This window comes from Oryzias latipes, chromosome 3, assembly GCF_002234675.1.
Source record: "Oryzias latipes chromosome 3, ASM223467v1".
Classification (NCBI taxonomy): domain Eukaryota; kingdom Metazoa; phylum Chordata; class Actinopteri; order Beloniformes; family Adrianichthyidae; genus Oryzias; species Oryzias latipes.
Genome location: NC_019861.2, coordinates 28,051,832 through 28,072,177, shown reverse-complemented (window position 1 = coordinate 28,072,177; position 20,346 = coordinate 28,051,832). Strand labels below are relative to the sequence as shown.

The window sequence follows — 20,346 nt, the reverse complement described above, 5'->3', positions numbered from 1 at the left end:
AGTTTCTTGATATTTGTTTTGTGAACACTTGCTGCTCTTACAGTCTTGTGAGACAAAGCTTGGCTCTTGTCGCACACATTCTATGACAGCTACAGCATCTGGGAAGTGAAGGAAATTACTCGCTCACCATCATCCAGTTTTATTGGCATAAGTGTTTTTACGAGATTGCCATTGACTTTAAAGTGAAGGGTACAAAGATCCTTGATGGGAAATTGCAGTGCAACTCTACAGCCCACTTCCAGTCACATGTTAATGGCTGTATTGGATTAGTGACACTGGATTTCCCAAAACACTGCCCCAGTGGAATTTGGTGACAAAGCCTTTGTTTTATTGTTTTTTTTTGGGAGCTATAAAACAGTAACCTGATGACTGAATTTTGCCAGGCCCTCTTAATTGATAAGCAGCACTTTTGTTTGGCCCAGATGGGCTTCTGTCATCACATCTGGGATCTAGAGAGGTAACAAATCTGGCATCGAACTGACCACTATAAAAGCATCCATTAAATATATACCTGTATATTTAAGATTTGACAACTAAAAAAATTAGGGACATGCAATTAAATGTCCGTTAAACCAGAGACCGAGTGAATACTCGATTTGGATTAGCTAAAGGGTGTTTCATTAAAAAGTGATAACGGGCACCAAGCCTGAATGCAATATATTATTGCGCTGGCCTTAATGCCAGTTGGTGGCCAGAACAACAGAAACTTGTAAAACATGTTTAAAAATAATTTTATTAATAATTAAGAAATTGGGTTTTTATTGATACACAATTATCTTTCGTGTTTCTTCCCATTTAGGCGATCTAGGAAACCACTTGTGTTCTTTATTTCTTAAAACAAAAAGAAAAAAAAAACCTGTTGCTTCATCATCTAGATTAAAACAATCACTTGATGTGTAGCATATTTACCACTTTCCTCCGCTGGTGAATACAGGCGTTACCATGACAACGCGTTGCACCATGTATCAAAAAGTCAGTTTCCTGTGAAAAATGATTTTAACCTTAAAATAACAAGATTAAAGGACTAATATTTAATATTTATTTATTTTATAAGTGACCGTGGAACAAGCGGGATAATGTAAAGCGAAGGACGGTTACTTCCGCAAAGTCCTTTCATTTCTGATTGTGGACACCTCATTGGGCATTATCCCTTATAAAACCATTGAATTTTTGCTGTTTTACAATTATTAAGAATCCCAAATACAGCGATGGTCTGCAAGGTCACTTTAACTAAATAACTGATGCAGACACTTCAAAGAGAACATTTGTACCCAACACTACTATTTTGGGAAGAAACACAGTTCTTAAGCTGAGACATCTGAAGAGAAAAACGACTTTGTTCCTGACTGTCTGAGAGCAAGCAGCTGAACAGACGGAGAACAGAAGACTAAAATAGGATTTCTGGTGCTGCTGAATCATATTTTTACAGGGAAATTGAGACCCAACTTTCCGAATTAAATGTTAATTCCATTCATTTTCTTCATGGGATTCTGTAAGAAAAGCAGCATTTCAGCTTGAGGTCACGGACAAACGAAACCAGAAATCTGCCACACGGTCAGTAATAGGTCCCTCTTCTGCAGTTTAAGAACTACAGTGGACAGTTAGTGAGACAAGCTTTATTATCTCATTATTTAGTGTAGTTTGCTTAAGCAAGATTTATAATGCATTTTTATTCCTTCCTAATGTTTTTGTGAGTAATCTCAGTTTTGTTTACAGGAGCTCATTTCTTGCAGTAAACTCTTCTGGGTTCATTTACATTCATTGTAGTGCTCCCTGCAGTTTTTGTTGTGTTTTGCTGCGACTCATTATACAGAACAAGCTTGATTTAGAGTGTTGGGACGAGCCTTAACTTAGTGTAGGAAAAAAAGGCAAATCTGGAGAGGATTTAAATGACGATGTTCATTTTGGATCAAAGCAGTGTTTAGTTACATAGTAAGACGTGATCTTTGAATGACAGAAATAGTCCTTTTTTTAATTCTTTCTTTTAGCTTTTGTCACTTGACACCACTTTAAAGTGAGCCTCATAAATAAAATCCCTCTGGTTAACATAAGCAGCATTGTCTGACAGCAGTCCCTCCTCATACCCCAGTCTGATCTTTTGGGCCTTTTCATATATTCACTTGCATTTGTTTGCTATTGTGTTGTCTTGCTCCTCAGAGGCAGGTGCTCAGCAGTATTGATGTGCAAGCCCTTCTCATGAATTTTAAAGCCCTTTGATTAACAGTGAGGGATGTGAAGGCTAATGAAATTTTAAAAATGCATCCCTTGAAAAAATTATGCATCATCCGATGCAGTGTCGTCAAATATTCACTTAAACACCAGCAAGGGATCTAAAATTTTGATCATGATGGTGTCTGACGGATAAATCAAATGGATTATGGCAGAAATGAAATGTCACGGCTGAAACAGCACTCTAAAATAATAACTGACAGAAAAAAGTTTAATAAAAACAAAATTCAATAAATGCCGGCTGCATGGTTGTAGTGTTTATTACAGTTTCAGACCTAACAAACAAAGAAGATTAGAATTTTTTTTTTGAAAAACAACACTATTATGATTTCTTGCTGTGTAATATTTTATTGTTGCGGTAAAATAATGACATGACGGAGTGAACACATACCACACCTGTCTTTCAAAGAATAATTCGGATAATCATCAACTGTTTGGCCACTCTGTTCATTCTTTCACTCTCTACATGTTTGGGCCTGTCTACATCCATTTTTTTCAGCTGAACTTGCACTCTTATTACTAAAACAAGGGCATTTTTCATTTTACAGTACATGTTCTTATTTGTTTTGCATGCAGAAGTGTGTTGAAACGCCTGTAAGGTTATGTCTTATTTTTGCTGTAGCATTACAGGTGGGTCCCATTTCCCATGCCTCGCTGCTCTGATCTGTCTGCCCTGTCACTTTGGATCAAGTAGGAAGGAGTTGAAAGATCTGACCAGACTTCATCAGAAGTTTTGATGTGCTGGAAGCTAAAGAGAGCAGACGTTGAACACTAAACAGACACACTGACACTTTCAAGGTGTACATTTAGTCTCGTGGAGATCAGATGTTATTTGGACAGAGCGGAGGCAATGTGAAGTTTATCATGGTCAGCTTCGGAAACACGATAAAACGATATAAATTAGATTGAGTCCAATCCTAGACTGATACCAAACTGTCACTTTTAGATCCATTTACTACTTCATTTTTGCAAGGACCTTTTTAGGGTCCTTAAATACAAAATGACATATGTCTCACCAGCTTCCCCCTTATCTACCCCTTGTGTTGTTTAAGTGCTCGCTTGGACGAATTGTAGAAAAATATACATGAACATTTTCGCTCTATGGGCTCACTGAGCAGTCTATGATCTTAAAATGTTTGGTTGGTCACCGGTGTGTCCCATACAATTTTTTCGCCTGCAGACAGCTCGTATCCACCCACAAGGGGCAGTTTTGACTATTGCTTAATGTTTAACATTAAAAAATAAAAATCTTGGGAGTTCTAACCATTTACTCATTTGTTTTGTTTTATCTTTTTCTTCAGCGATGTGGATTTAAATGCCAAATTGTCATTTCGTTTTTTTCACATGTAATAAAAATGAAAACAATTTTGCAAAAGCAGATGCAACATTTGACCATTTCAACTTTAATTTGAATCTGCTCAGTTCAGTAATACCTCCAGAATCTTTTAAAAATGATTGCCGGGCTCTGATCCAGGTGACGGGGATCAAATCCCACACACTCAGCCCAACACTGTTAGCATCTTACAGTTGTAATCCACCCTCACTGTATTTACCCTCCCCATGCATAATCATACCTAGAGAGGTGACCATGGGGCAGGTCGTAAAGGCTTGCTCGTTGAGAGACCATGGACCCTTGTGTAACTGTTTGCGCTACCAAAGCCTTTCTCTAATGCATGCGTCCCTGAGGACACACTCGTCCTCCGGGCTGGACAGATTGGTAAACAGGTCACTGTGCTCTTCCAGTGAAAGTGCCTGCCTCAGATTAAGGGAACAAATCAATAAGAGGATTCTGGCATCTCTTTATCTCCTTCCTTTTTTGTCCGAGCAACCAACATCTGTTTTTCTGTTTTTTAATGAATAGTAATGAACCTCCACTAAACTGATCTTAATGTTTTTGCTTATACTTGCCTGCCTTGCAGACATGGTTAGAATTTGTCCACAGCAGCAAACTTAAATCAGTATTTCTTTCACACCTCAGCACATCATTTTCACTAATGTCAGAAGAAGACTTGCTCTAATCCTTTTCTTCTGGTTGCAATTAAAGGAACAAAAAGAAATCAAAAAGTCTGTTTCGTCTGCATTTTGTCAGTGATGTCTGTGTTTAAGTGTAGCTTTTTTGGGTGAATGGTTTTAGTTTTTTGTTGTCAGACTCAGTTTGTCTGGTCAGTCATAGAGTAACATCTTTATGTTTTAGGGTTTGGTTGAGGTAACTTGAAAAAAAGTGCAACAGGACAACAAAATCCACCTCAATGAAAAGGGTATTTATGGTGTTTTAAACATCTTCTTGTGGCATTTTTTTCCTGATGAACGAGGACATATATCAACTCAAAATTGCATTTCTGAGTCTTGTTTTTAATTCAAATAATTGAGAACAAGAAAAAGACAAAAAATGCTGTTTGAAAAAAGCGTGTATCTGTGATGTAGAAAATATGCTGGGCTGGCCTTTACCTCCTTGCTACAATTCAGAGGATAATTTAAATAAAGTACTGACACTCTGCAGAAACTATGTCATGACAGTTCTTTCTTAAATTTTGGCTAAAAATTGTATAATTGTTATAAAAAGACATCTGGGATTGCTTTTAAAATACCTCAAAGGGCGATTGAAGTGAGACTTCTTAATTGGTTTAAGGAACCAATCTATGGGCCGTCCTGGGGGGGGTGCTCTTTCAAGATGGCCGCACTTGTGTCGGCGGTAGCATACTTGGTTGTTAGTGGTGATCTTCACCTTCTCATCTGCTGAGAATCATGGAATAAGCAGTTTTGACGTCCCCTGGGGGAACGTGAGCTCGTTGAAGGTTGCGACAGGAAGGGGTGCGGGTGGGTCTTTGCTGACTGTTGCTGGAAGCGTGGAACCACTAATGGGCTATTGACCCCTGATGGGGTGGAAGAATGGAGTGGTTATTCATCATAGCCAAGTCCACGAGTCATCAGATGCCCGCGTCCCCCTTCTCTGTGACCACCCACACAGATTAGGCATTATAACAGCCCATTGACTCAAATGTCTTTGCCTTTTTCTTCTGCTGTACTCTGTTTATCTGTCGTTCTCTTCCCCGTTCCCTTCTGAGAACCAATCACATTTTAGTTTTCTCTTTTCGCCAGCGATACGCGACGTGAACTCTGCGTGCACTCTCCTCTAATCCGCTGCCAGTCTTATCTCAGCGCTGGAACAATAGCTGCAGAGGGAACACAGCTCAGAGCGGCAGCCTGCAGAAAAATGGCTCTGCTCCCACAAGCCTGTGAGACTCTGCATCCAATGGCATCATCCAAGCAGCCTGTCACTGCCACACATTAAGCCGTTCTCACTGTGTGCTGCAAAAAGATGCCAGTTCCTTCGTATTTGACTGCCATCCAGAAGGAGTCTATAGCTGCGGTTCAAGTGAAGGCAAAAGCAAATGTCTGCTTGTATCTGTCTTTGCCATTGGCATGTCAGAATGCTGATCCACAGCTTTTCTTTTGTTCGCTCGCCGCAGAGCTGCATTTAGATGGCTGCCTTTCTTATCATTTGTCCCAATTCATCTTCTTCTTGATGAGCTTTCACCTCAGTGCTAAGGAGCTGAAATTGCAGCTCCGCTCAGAGGAAGATCAATGCATTTATGCTCTGGCCTTTTGGTGGACTAACATGCATACAGTACAGATATCATTCATGTTTTAAAATGAATAAAATAACAGAGAGGTTAAAATATAAATGGCTATTGAAGTTTGCTGATCATTAATTTATTATTGGTGATTTTACTTTTAGCCTAGTCATAAGTCCTTTATAACTGCTTGTTAGGGTGATTACGTTGACTTACTGAATCACCTTATGTCACGAAAAGGTCAACATTTTGACCTATTCATGGGATATCTTAGCATCTACCTCATGAATTGCACTGATTGTTGTTTTTGAAATCTTTTGTTTCTGCATAAATGCACCAGCAGGTTGCCATTCTTGTTTGAGATTGAAGAATATGAACACGGATTGCCTTGATTTCCATCCTGCATGGTGCAGTAATGTAGAAGCTGATGCGTTTGAGCGTAAAATGGCTCTCCCACTGCGATGAAGATGGAAAGCTGGAGAAGAGCAACACTGACTGTGGAAGATTGCTCTGAATTATATTGTTTTGGCACCTCTGTCAGACAAAGAAAGAGTTCCACATGCTGATTACAAGTTTTCTCTTTATTTCTTTCAGACTGCATAATACAGCAGCAGTTATTTTTGTCTTTATTGAAACTTCCAGTGATTTTGTGTGTTTGTGGTTTCCACTTGTGTTTTTCATCACTCTTCTCGACTTCCTGTCTCGACCTTATTGTTTGTTTCTCCTGTGCCAAACATGCATCACCTGTTTATCGCCATCTCTGTTTTCTTCTCTCTCTTTTACCTATTATAGCTATATTTCTTTCTTTTATTTTATCTCAATACATCCCTCTTCACTTGTTTTTGACGCTCCCTCCTCTTCTTCTCTGTCTTAGTTAGCTTGCCTGCATCACCTGTATTTGTCTTGTTTTCAGATTTTTTTTTATCTGGTCTCTTTAACCCTTAAGAACCCGTAGAGTCATCAGCATAACAGAAAAATATCAGAAATGGATGCTGTGGTCCACTTGGCTTGCAGTAAAAAACACCTAATTTTATTTTTTATTTAAAAAAAAGGGTCTGGGTTCTTATGGGTTGAGTTTGCCCTTCTCCTGTAGATGCACAAATCCACAGACATGTCGTAGAAAACACTTTCCTGTGTCTTTTCCATGTAGCTTTCCCCAATAACAACAAATATGCCCATAAACAGTTGAATATGCAAACACAGGCATTTATGTGCAAATAGAAGGTCATTTCAGGCTGTCTTCTAATCCTTATCATAAATATCTTTAGGCAGACATTAATTGAGTTTCTTTTGCTTATTCATGATCTATAATGAGGTTTTGGTGATGCCCTGCCTTCACTGAATCTCTTCTGATTGGCTTTTAAGACTGTTGCATTCCAAGCATCTGAGTAAATCATAGTAGTTGTAGAAAGCCTCTTTCTGTGCAGCACACCAACAGCTGAACTTACAAATTCAGCTGTTGGACTGCAGCATCAGGTTCTCTGATATATATATATATTTTTTTCTATGTAAACATAAACTAACAGAAATCATGAGCAAACTAAAAATACACCTTTTATCAAACTGATTTATAGCTTTAATGGAAACATATTCCATGGGTCGACTTACTTTGCTGATTTTGAATAAGAGACAGATGTAGGTGGAATTAAAACTGTTAAAGATGTACACAGGAACTTGTTTTTGTCTCCTGCATTATTCATTAAAAAATAAAATTTAACACTTTTAAACTTTTAGAAAAATGCAGACTTAAAACAGACATCTATGTCTTTGAATAATAGCTTATAAATCCTCAACGTTGATGGGAATCGGGCCACTGTGAGAGTCTCCTCTCAGCTTTACTCGCCAAACAGGCTGATGTTTGGCGGCAGACTGTCACGGGTCAAGGAACACACACCTTCACCTGTCAGCCGGCTGTTTGACTGATGTGCACAGTCTGTTGGTAATTCTGCTTCTGCCACCATCAAACCTGTTCACTTCTTAAAAAACAAAAACAAAATTAACCTTAATAACATTAAACATATTAGAAAAACCTCATCCCTGGGTTACTTTCTTTATCTGTATTATCAGTACCAGTGCTGTGACATACATCTCACTGAGACGAGGCAACATAGATATTCACACAGAATATTTTTTTTTTTTTACTTTGTTTTCAAAGGGTATAATGTCAGTCTCTTTTCAATCCTGGTCTTTAAACAAGAGACGTCTGAATCCAATCAAGAAATTCCCCTTTCTCTCTGCAACAGGCGGCCAGAAGACCAGCTTAGGGTAGTTTTTAATTCACATGTTAAATGAATTGAAATAAAGAATGTAAACATAATCCATTGCTTGCAAATGTTTTATTTTTAAATGGAAACCACATCTGCCTGGTGAAAACTGAAGTCAACCTTTTTTGAGAAGCACAAGGTGAATGTTCACCTAACTGTGGTAAAGGAATTGTTTTTAACATTTTAAAGATGTAATCATCTTCAGTTATAGCCTAGCATTTCTTCAGAATACAAGCCTCCCTGAATGAAGCACAATTCCAGCAGTTTAAGTTCTGCCTCTACCTGCTGATGCTTTTAGGTGTCACAGTTGAGGGCAGCAGAGGCTGCCACAACTACACGACTACAGAAACTCCTTCAGACTTTATAAAAGAAGCATATACTTTGTTTTTAGCTTGTGTTGTAACTATAACTTTGACGAACATAAACCATCTGGAAAAGGATGTCTGGACATCCCGGGAAGGAGGGTACAAGTTTCTATTAGGGTGGGTGCAGTGCTTAATCTCCAACCCCAACAGAAGGCAGAGGTTGCAGACGAAGAGACTTCACCTTTGTCCTAGCGTGTGTCCTCCAGCCATTTGGTCTGTCGCCTAATTGACCTGTTCAGTTAACCAGAGCGATGAAAATAAACAGAACCATGTTAAGAAGATAATAAATTCATCAAGCCAGCTCTCACCAAGCCAAGGTCTTGTTCTTAAGGGGGAGCCATAAATCTAATCTGGCAGAAAATGCAACCAGGAATTTACCGCACGAGTCCCCCCCCCTCCCTCCCTCTGCATCGTTTTGACTAATCCCTGCTCTCCTTGCTCCCTTTGGTAGCCTGAGTTTGCTTTCTTTACCTTCTTCTGGAGCTGTTTGTTCTCCAGCAGGGAGCTACCATCTAATTATGCCGTAATCTTATCCACAGTCTTTTTAACTGCGAAGATGAAAGCGTGCACGTTTGTTTAATGCGGGATTACACAGAAGTCCAGGTTCTGGCAGCTTCACCTCAATCAGCCCCACCACCACCAACACCACCACCAGAACCAGCAGCAGGAGCTCCGTTAGACTCAACACTTTGCTCATTTTTTCTGCAAGAGCTCCCTTGGGCTAAGAGGCAATTATGCCGTTCTGTGGCATAGTATTTCACATTGCTTTACTCCACAGCAGCACTTGCCACTAACAGCTTCATGTGGCCCAAGAGAAAGGGTGCAGTTTTCTAGTAACTTTATGTGAGAAGAGAAAAACGGGAGGAGGGGTTCCAAGGGTGGGATACTTCATTAAAAGTCATATCTTCTTTGTCTGGATGAAGAACTATTCAAGTTTTGGTGCTGGGACGTTCAAGTGATTTAAAATTAAGCAGAAAACTACATAAATTATACATAATTCATCATCTGGTCTTATTTAATGTTATATGGTAGCAAACATAAGCTCAATATTCAGACGTGTGTGTTAAAAAAAAAACATCTTTGTCAGGTATTTCAAACTAAAGAGTCTTATTATTTCCATCCATTTACAGAAGAAAGTGAAAACCTGAACCCTAACCCTCCGGAAGAGGTTCAGAAACTGTTTATTTTCTTCCCATCAATCTATTACCACCATGCAAAAGTTGCTCTCCTTCTGCCTCAGTCAAGATTGCACAATATGGAGCGTCAGTGTACATTTACTAGTTTTTTCATCTTGAAAAAATACTAATAATGGATTAGATTTATCTGTGCTCCAAGCGGAAACTCAACCCATAAGAACCCAGACCCATGTGTCCAGTATTCATTCACTCCTCATTCATACTTGGTGATGGTAACTAATGATGTTGCCACAGCTACCCTGGGGCAGACTGACAGAGGCGTGGCTCCAAGTTTGTGCCATCACCATACATTTACACACCAGTGGAGGGGTGAAGTGTCTTGCCCAAGGACACAACAACTGCCGACCCTCCGGTCATTGGACGACCTGCTGTACCACCTGAGCCACTGCCGCCCCATAACCGCTCTGTGCTAAGAGATGAGATTTTTGGAAAGTCTTCTTCCTCTTCCTCCTAAAGGCTTTGTTCACTCTCAATCTATGTTTGAGAATCACATCCCAAAAATTTCTGTTCACCAAAATATGTCAATATTTGTTTACTTTTACTGTAATCCATGTTTTGCATTTATTCTGGAAAAAAATACATCTCAATCTTTAAGGTAAAATAAAACTATTCTCTTTATTTTTATTTCTAAATCGCTTTTTATAGATAATTTGTTATCAAAGTGCAGCTTGTAAGCCAAAAGGAATGTAGAAATTGAAGGACTCCAATAATTCTAATGAAACTTCTAAAAGCAAATTCAATGACATTCATTATTAGAAAAGCATTGTAGAGAAATGACAGATTCAAATCAGGAAAATCCAAGTATATCTTTTTAATAGAAATATGAATGTAAAGGAGTAGTGAATTTGTGACTTTTTCATCTTTACCTTTTCATATCCTCTTTTATCTCTCACAGATCAAAAGTATCTATTTAACTACAATATTATCATACAGTGGCAAACATTAGGTCAATAAAAGCTTTTTTTTAATATTTATAATTGCATTATGATCTATATGAGCATGAATGATGCATTTTGGTTTTCTTTTTGCAAAAAGAGTTCAATCTTTCTCAGTTTAGTTAAAGAAGATAAGGATCTGGTGGGTTTAAAATATTAGGAAATGGTTTATTAGCAGGTTTTGAAAGTGGGGCAGAAATGATGCTCGATAATCTTCTTTTGTCTCTAAATGTATGTTAAGGATTTATGTGAAGCAAAGGTGCGTGGGGATTGTGCTATTCTGGAGTCAATAACTGTGTTTTGAAGCTTTTCGTCTGAGGAAGGCAGGAACGTTACCTGTTTCTATTCTTTTCTTCCTGAGACAGGAGTAACGAGCTGTTTCTTTTGTTTTACAGAGATCAGGTCAGGTGGGCGAGGCTCTAAAGAAGGATCGCTGCGGCAGCTGCCCCTCTACGACACGCCGTATGAGCCGTCTGAGAATGGCGGCGACTCTGACCCCGAGCTCCTGCGTTGCCCCAGAGAGAGCCGGCTGCCTCAGGATGACGAGCGGCCCCCCGAGGAGTACGACCAGCCGTGGGAGTGGAAGAAGGAGAGGATTTCCAAAGCCTTTGCAGGTACACATCTCAGATGGGGTGTTTTGAAACTCTTTGCAGTGAATTATGAGGAGAAGCTGTTAACTATCGTGCCATAAGGAGTAAAAATGCAAAGACGACTCTTATTTTCTGCTAAAAATGTGAGATTCATTTCATGTTAAGCCTGAAGACGTTTTTTCAGCTCTATCTGCTCAACGCCTTTTCCATTTCACATGTTCATTTGGTGTAAGGTTCAGATCCTCTTTAGCAGTCTCTTCCTCCCTCTGCTTTGTGGTCATGTTAACCTTTTTCCAAGTCCAAAACCCTCCCTCTTTTTGTCCTTCTAACTTCTGGGTCTGTTTTTCAGCTCTAACAAACGTGTTGCAGTTCCAGCCGTGCTGCAATAGTTCAGCTGCTGATGCTTTCCAGTCTGTTCCTCTTGTCCTTCGTCTGTAAATGCACCAGCTGTGTTGATTTTACGTAGGTGCCGGGCTTCTGTCTACTGTTGTGATCAACTCCTGCCAGGTTTACTTCAGATTGGCCTCTTAGCTGCTTGGGGAGGGGGCATGATTGGCTGAGCAGTTGCATGGAGGTGCAGATAGTCAAATGTGGTTTTGAGAGCTATAGCATGGCTAACTCAGCCATAACATGAAACAGGGCTGTTCCCAGAAACACTCTAGTATATACAAATTCAGCTTAAAACAAAGCTGAAAATTGCCAAGACGTCACCAACTTTGACTCCAATTTCCTTAACTTTCATTCTTCATATACATACTGTTTCTTTTTTTTTGTTTTATCCTTGAACAGCTCTGCTTTGTTATGACTGCATTAGCTACGAGGGCTCTGTAAGTGGCACTGGATCAGATCCCTACAGAAGGAAGGACTCCACCTCTAAATCCCTCACAGGTACCACAGCAGGCTGGGCTGGGGACTGTCTCTGTCTGTCTGTCATTATTCCTAATAGTTGAACAACTGATGTTTAACCTTGAATAATCTTTCTGTTTCACTGCAGAAACTGGCAAACTTTGCTAAAATGAGCTTTTAGGATGAGGATAATTCATGCAATTTTTTTTTTTTGAAGATTTCTCTTTTAATCAGAGCTTGCTTTACCTTTACCTCACATTTGATGATGTGAAAATTGTCCTAATTTGGATGACATTATCAAGACGATGCTTGCCGGATTTGTTAGTCACTAGAGAGGATTTAAGCAGACTGAGCTGTGGTTAAAAAATACTTCAAATTAGCCTTTTGGCAGACACACGTACAGCCAGTGCGATTAACACTTGTTGGCTCTCCAAAGGCGAAGGATGGGGTGATGGGTGAAGCCCTCCTTCAGCTGGAAGATGGCAGCAGATAGGGGATTAATTAAAGCTGCAGATAAAGAAACACTGATATGCGCTGTGGCCTTGTACAGAGAGGCTCAGCACGAAAACAGCTCCGTGTTTTCCTCTGCGCACCTGCTTAAATGAGCTCAGATAAACTCTTTCCACTGTGAATCAAGTGGAAACTGAAAGAAATAATCCAAGACCCCAATGAAAAAAATGCATATCCTCATTTCTTCAAAGTTTTACCAAATATGTCACAATCATTGACTTTACATAAGAACTGGACTGAGTAAAGTGGGTACCGCTGGCTCCAAGAAGCCAAAATCCCATAGACGTCTATTTAGAAATAGACATTCTATATTTATCATAATCGCCATTCTACTACCTGTTTTAAAATCCTCTTTTTTCATGATATTTCTGTCTTTATTTGCAAATTATTAAAGTTATAAACTGACCAATCAGACGCCTGGCTGGCCCCAACGTTCAAAACGTTTGACAGATCCTGAGTCCACTTTCAATGGAGGGGGTGTGGACTTCCAACAAGCTCACTTGAAACGGTGACTTAGACCAACTTGTACTAATCACTGCTAATTGACGTCGTCTGACTCCAAAATGGCAGCGTCTGCTTAGCAAACAATGGTGACTGAATTGAATTCATTTGTCTGGAGCCAGAAGTAAACTATTTTCTTTGGGTGACGTCACACCCCCTTAGTCCAACTCTCTTATACAGTCAACGGTCACAATACCAATTCTTTTTTTAGGATCATTTTAACAATGTATCCAATACTTTCTTTTTCTATCGGCTGTTAGTGAATCATCCGCCCCCTTCTAACCCAATCCTTTGAATCCTCCTCTGGATCTTCATGGCCTCCTTCACTCCATCAATAAACCTCCTCTTTTGTCTTCCTTTAGGTTCATTTCCTAGTAGCTCCAACCTTGGCATCCTTTTACCAGCATAGTCATTGTCACTCCTCTCAATGTGTCCAAATCAGCTTCTACATCTAGTCTACCCTAAAACATAATCCAACTTTTCAGCAGCTGTTTGTTTAGATTAACTCTAACACCTCAAGCCTTTTGCCTTTACTCCCCGCTGGTTTAATTTTAGTGAGATGTTTTCATTAATTTAACTTGATAGCAGAAGCCTTAATAAATCCCCTCCATTTGACGTTATTATTTATATTCCGAGGTGTTAAGTCCTCGCTTGAAAGATGTAGGAATTCATGTCTATAATCCTTGTGATATGATAATAAAAATGAGAATTCTGAGCAACTGTCAGGCTGACAGAAAAGGGTTTTGGTGTAATGTATGTCAGGTTTAATGGTGTGTACAGTGTCTCATGAGGTGAAAGCAAGGTCATGAATCTCATTTATGAAGAGGGAAAGGAGACTCCAGGGAATACTCACTTCATACCTGCTGGTAATGAGAGTACTGCAGTACTTAAGAAGTGGTGTCACTTACAGGGCATGGGCACATGGACAGGGGTCCGTTTCCTGAGCAGAATGGGTTTTTCTTGGACCCCTCCTTCCTTGTTTAACTCGCTCTTCTGTGATGATGATTAGTCTTGTGTCTATGAAAGTCTTGGATTGAATCTGAAGCTTTAAAGTAGGAAAGCTGTTGTTTAGAAAGATTTATTGCACAGGATAAAGTGGGGGGAGGAAAGGATAGACTGAGATTTAGTCGGATAGATGAGAGAAACCTCCCTGTGACAAACGGGCTCCTTTGCTTTCACAGATGTCAGCGCAGACCAGCCTCAGATCCAACATCAAGGGCTTCGAAAAAGTTTCCCACCTTTTATAGCAAGGAGTTTGCACTCGAGGTTTTGATCTTTACAGCCAACTGGCTCAACTATGAATAATTACCCACTGCTTTAGCAGCTAGGTCCACTTAAGGGAACCATTCCCTCCTTATCGGTCTATGGGTTTTTTATGAGATGCATCATCTGTTTACGACAAGGTTTCTGTCACTTTGATATCTCACTGTTTTGCTGCAAATAGTGTTGTTTTACTGAGATTAAAACAGAATGATACACTCTGGTCTTTTGACCATGGCCTGACTTGAATTTCCCAGATTGGACCCATTTTTCTCTTTAAAGTCTCACTCCGATCACCTTTTGAACTATTATAAAAGCATTCCTAGTGATCTTTTAATTAAGATTATGCTGTTTTTAAGCAACATTTAAGAAAAAACAGTTGTTTTTCTAGGACGTAGTTTCTGGAGAGCGGTAGTAGTTCATTAGAAATTCACTCTGAGTTGTGGATGGGACTGTTGGCACATTGTAAATCTGCCTTCCCAATAAAATCTGCCTCCCATTTCCCATCAACCCTTTGTTTCCCTTGTGTTAGCTTACAGCTCCTCACAACCTCAACCTAACATTACCGGTGCCAGAAAAATAGCGGGAAGTAGTGAGCAATATTGAAGCTATTAAGGGGTACAGCTTTGTGCCAGATACCAATTTGGAAGAGGAAGACAAAGATGTACATGGAACTGTTTGTCAGCAACTGGATGTATCGGAATGGAGCAGAGCAGGGAGCTTGTGGCCCGCCGATTGTAGTTTGTACATAATAATAATAGGGTTGTGCCGATGGTCGATACCATCGTCTATTGTGATGGCTGACTGACATCACGATGGAAAGACACAATCGTGATGCCACGCCCTGATGCCACGCCCCCGCCACGCTGCGAATCGACACCATAAGCCGCAGTTACATGTGGAAAATATCTTAATCAGATCGATGGTCGGATTAGAATTCAACCGTGTACATGGGCCCAGAAAATTTTTTCCCGATTATAACAAATGTTCACATGGGTCACACTTTTGGTAGGAATAAATCATTCGCACATGCGCAGTAGTGTAAAGTGTAGTGGAAATGAGTTCCACCTAGCGGCTACATACATGATATCTGGCAGCTTGGTAATATACCAGATGATCTTCTAAACGTACTTTTATCATTTTTACGGTTGTTATGATGCGCCTGTCCGGAAGAAGCAAGGTCTAGAAGAGCCTAACGCGCGCTAACAACATTTAGCCTTTGATGAACATAAAATCCATGCGGAAATGCTGCAATCTGCAGCTTGGCTGAACGCAAATATGTGGGAATAACATCAGCCTTTATTTTGTCGGGACACAACCGGAAACACAAATCCAAGTGTTTGTTTGAACGGTTTCTAAGGACTGAGCGACATTTCTGCTTTAAGTTCACACAGCGGCTTTGGGGCGGTGTGAGCTCTGCCCGGACACACACTTTTACCGGGACACCCGGTCCTCTTGAGTTCAGTAGCTCCTTCACGTAGAGCTGTGGAAGGGATCGCAGTCCGAAGTCTCTCACACATAGGGCACACGTAACAATCGTAATCTTCAGTTTTTTAATTTACTGGCCTGCTTTCCATTTTAAGCCAGAGTTTCTTTGTTTTAAACGTCATCTTTTAGTCTACATTTTGCTTTGTACATTTTATCGATTGGTTAAATAGTTTCAACTAGGGCTGGAGGATTTATCAGTTTTATCAATCGATTTGAATATGGTGTGTTAGACTTTATTTTTGGTAAAATCAAGATATTACTTTCCCAGCTTTCTGTTCCTTTTGCGCTTCCGTGGATCGGAGTAAAGTCAGTCCGCCGGTGTCCCGTACCCTGGCTGATGAAGCAGCAGAACATGTCATGATTTTTAACAGCAACCAGAAAGAACTGGAGGATAAACCTGTTGGACTTACAGCAGCAACCGAAAGTTTTATAAAAGTGTTGATTTGGAGACAGCAGTGTTGTTAGTAGTGATGCTAAGATGCTAAATGCTACACTGCTATCATGCTATAATGCTACGCTAACGATCTGTTCCGTGGGTCGCCTATGTGTAATCACGGACCAGTTTAAAGTCAGACGGAGCAGACTTTTAGGCGTAGCGTGGCGTATAAATACAACAAAATTAATTCATAAAACTTTTATAAAAACTGTATTTTATAAATATAAAAACTGGTACTTTGTATGGATCTTAATTAGAAGCGCCTTTGTAACATTACAGAGCCGGCGTTGAGGTGAAAAAAGACCCCCTCATGAGAGCGCTGCATCTTTACTGTCCAAAACATTATCATGTTTTTAGGCTGTTTTTGTCATGATTTCATGTAAAACTGAATCAACTAGAGGAAAAAGGTGCATTTTCGTCAAACAATTCAAAGCTAAAGCAAATAAAACATTTCATAGACAGCGTAAATCATCAAAGGCACCGAACAAAGATTGATCAGAAATCAATACAGGAGTTCCTCTGGAAAAGAAAAACAGTTGTTTTTTTTGGATGTTTTCATTATGTTGTGACTTTCTGTCTGTTTTACATTTAACGTAATATCATTTTTTGAAACAACACCAATGGTTTTTCTTTGTAAAATATTGTAATAAGTTGTTTGTTAGATTTTTTTTATCTACCAGCCAACTTGGCTGGTGAGTGAAAACTTAGATTTTGGTCACTGTGGGATTGTGACTTGAAACTTCAAACATCAAACCAAACCGAGCAAAATCTGTTTCAAGACTGTTGCTACTAAAAATGCTCTACCAAGTGCGTTCTAGGATTTCTCTTTATGAGATGCTAGCAGTAGCTCTCAAAACACTTGCTGCATTGATCTAGAAGCATTTTTACATCCTGTATTTAGTTAAACTTTGTGTTTGAGACTATTTTGAAAGATGATGGTAAAAGGGTAGTTTTTGTCAAATATTTTCCATCATTTTTGTTAATTAAAGTAAGTAAAGTAATCAGGGACCAAAACATAGATTAAAATCGAATTTGGAATGAAAAAAATCAGAGATTTTATTTGTTGGCCATATCGCCCATCTCTAGGTTCAACGTCCAGCTACATTCCATCTGTATACAGCTGTGCTGTTACTGTGACGGTTTTATTAGATCACTTTCAGGCTGCATTGCAAGGCCCGACTCCAGTACCTCCATGTTGAGATGTTTTAAAAATAGACTAACTCAATCTATATGCTTTTAGGTTCCTCAAGGACGATTTTCCTGTTGTGTCCCTGATGCTCCTGCAGCCTTTTACAGCTTTGGAGTATCAATGATTAATGACACTGTTGTACATTCTTCTGTGAGAAAACATTTCAGAGTTAATATTTAAACGGGAAATGGCAGAAGTGTCATAAATGTTCCGCTTTTCTAAAGTTGGGAGTGGATGTTTGAAAAAGGCCTGCCCACACTCCCACCATGATGTAACATAATAACATTTATGAGCAGGAATGACTCCTTGTGTTCATTAACAGTAGAGGAATGTGAGCAGAGTGAAGTTCCGTGGTGCGGCCCTCCTTTCCGTGATGTGCCGATCACTGCCTGCATGCTCGTCTCTTCACAGCCATGAGTCTGCTGTTATTATTCACTCTTGGACTATCTCCTGACAGGTGTGCAATGGAATGTAAATTCCCTGCCTTGTTAGGTTGTTGGGAATCTGTGTACTTGTGCTTTGGTTAATCACTCATCCACAACCCCCCTCCTACCCCGCCAAACATGCACACTCGCCACGACCTCTTTCCCCGCCTCCCTCCTGTCTGCTCACGTGGTGATGGATGATGCTGGAGGTGAAGAGTGAGGACGACGCATTAGAATTTGACCACATGCCGCGGCTTAATTCAATGAAAGCTCTTCCTCCTGTGTGGCTGCACGTACTTCACAAAGTCATGCAGGCATCAGAAAACTCAACGAAGTCACGGAAACGAGGAGATGGACAAACATTGTGACCCAATCTGGTTGTCTTGTCTTTTTTTTTACCTTTCATTTACCTATGACCTGAGGAGCACCCCACCTGTAGCAGAAGTGTTGGCATTTTTTAATACATGTTTATATGGAATCTAAGGCTCAAGTTAGATAAATAAAAGTGATTACAATTCGCCGCTTTGTGCTGGTGGCTTGCAGCTGGGTTGAGGCCAGCTGTTTTGTGCGTGCAGCTCTTGTGTCTATCTCTGCGTGGCCGATCTAATGCCGCCCGGCGCCGTCCATCACCGTTTGAGTCTGAGTCGTCCCACTGGCGTGCACTGCAACACCCTGCTGATAACCTTCCCGACAGTCCGCTTTCATGAGCCTCAAATGTGTCCAGCCGTCTTCTACCGAGTGCCGCCGCCACTCTTATCTTCACTCGCACACGTTGGTCACACAACAGCTCTGTAACCCACCCTCACAAAGCGGAGAAGCCCTGCTCCTCGAGCCAGCCCCCCATTGAAGCTCCTTCTGGCTGCCTGTCAGTAACTCAACCTGACCGTCTTTCCGAATGGAAAAAGCAGAAGAAAGGACCTTTCTGTCATCTCCATCATCCATTTTCCATTCCAGTTTCTCTTTAGTGCAAAGCCAGAGTCTTTCAAGGCCGGCAGCCGGACTGCATAATAAGGACGAGTCCAGCATTCAGAGGATTATGGGGTGGCATTTCGGCTCTTCTGGAGCATTACACCGTTGTTATCTGTAACGATTTGTGAGCTGGTGGAACAAACAAATCTTCTAAAGAGTCTGGTATTTAATGAGCAGCATAAACATCACGGAATTCAAGCCTGTTGTGAATATGCATACAATTAGCCAACCAAATTAAGCAGAAAATATTTAAATGTCATGGGTGCAAACAAATCCAGCTGGTGATTTTTAGAGAACACCAAGAATAACGATGAAGTGCTGCCAGCTAATCAGAAATCCAGCTAAACTAATCTGTGGATTCAAAAATAGACCTGCTTCTATTTTATTCTATTTTATGGCACTAACATCTCTGACATGTTAGTGCCATATGAACCATCTCGTACTCTGAGGACCACAGGGGCCGGCCTCCTGTTGATTCCCAGAGTCAGAACTAAACAAGGGGAATCAGCGTTTCAATATTCTGCAGCTAAAATCTGGAACAGCCTCCCTGAAGTCGTAAGACAGGCCTCTTCTGTGTTCATGTTCAAATCTAGACTTAAAACATTTCTGTTTAGCCGTGTATATGACTGAAAGGTCCTATCTGCACTTTTCTTTCCTTTCCTTCCTTTATTTTTAAATCAATTTTCAATTATTATTATTTATTTATTTATTTTTTATTTTTTTTCTTTTCTTTTAAAGTAAATTTTACGTTGATTATTTCTATGATGTATTGTGATTTTAATGCATTTTTCTGTTTTGTGAAGCACCTTGAATTACTTTGTGTACGAATTGTGCTATACAAATAAACTTGCCTTGCCTTGCCTTGCTTCTAGAGAAATGGATGACTACCTAAAGAGGTTTGCTTGTCGTTTTATGAGTCTTTATTTACCTTTTTGCTTAAAGACTTTTTTTAGGGTAGATATAAATCAAGCAATATCTCCATGTTTTTTATATTTTTGAGATGAAGTTTTAGGAGGCTGTCAATTCAGGATCATTACTGCCTTTGTTTTCATATCTGCAGGAGGATACACCAAAACTAATATAGATCAGGGATTAGGCAGATGAGAAATGGGAGATGATATTAGGTTACCGTAAATTTTGGATTATAAACCGCTACTTTTGTCACACGCTTTCAACCCCCATGAATACCAGTACAAGTAATAATTACAACTCAGTATTATTTATTAACAAATAACAGTAACAACTAACTACTAACTATCTAACTTAACTATATAGGTGTTGTAGAATGAGTATGTATGTGTGTTAGCGCACTGCGTGTGTCAGAGAAAGGAGCACGAGCAGCGCAAGAGTGAGTGAGAGCGCTCCCTCTTGCGCTGCACGCACTCTCCCCTCTTTTTTACACACGCCGCGCGGTTTCAGCACATACACTTCCTCATTCTACAACACATGTTTTAATGTGGGCACATACGGCTTATAGACAGGTGCGGTTCATGTATGTACAAAATGTTTTATCCTTTAAAAATGTAATGGGTGCGGCTTATAATCAGGTACGCTCTATTGTCCGGAAA

At 40.0% G+C, this 20,346-nt stretch overlaps 1 protein-coding gene across 4 annotated transcripts in view; it reads left to right on the top strand.

The window, feature by feature from the left end:
* shf (Src homology 2 domain containing F) overlaps window positions 1-20,346 on the top strand; it is a 100,635-nt gene that overhangs the window by 57,339 nt on the left and 22,950 nt on the right. For 3 of the 4 annotated variants that reach the window (XM_020700126.2, XM_011493076.3, XM_011493083.3), the window contains exon 3: window positions 10,960-11,178. In XM_020700126.2, the coding sequence (XP_020555785.1) occupies window positions 10,960-11,178 (219 nt within the window). Of the gene's footprint in view, window positions 1-10,959; window positions 11,179-11,943; window positions 12,043-20,346 lie in introns of all 4 variants that reach the window. The other variant, XM_011493077.3, reaches the window with a different exon arrangement.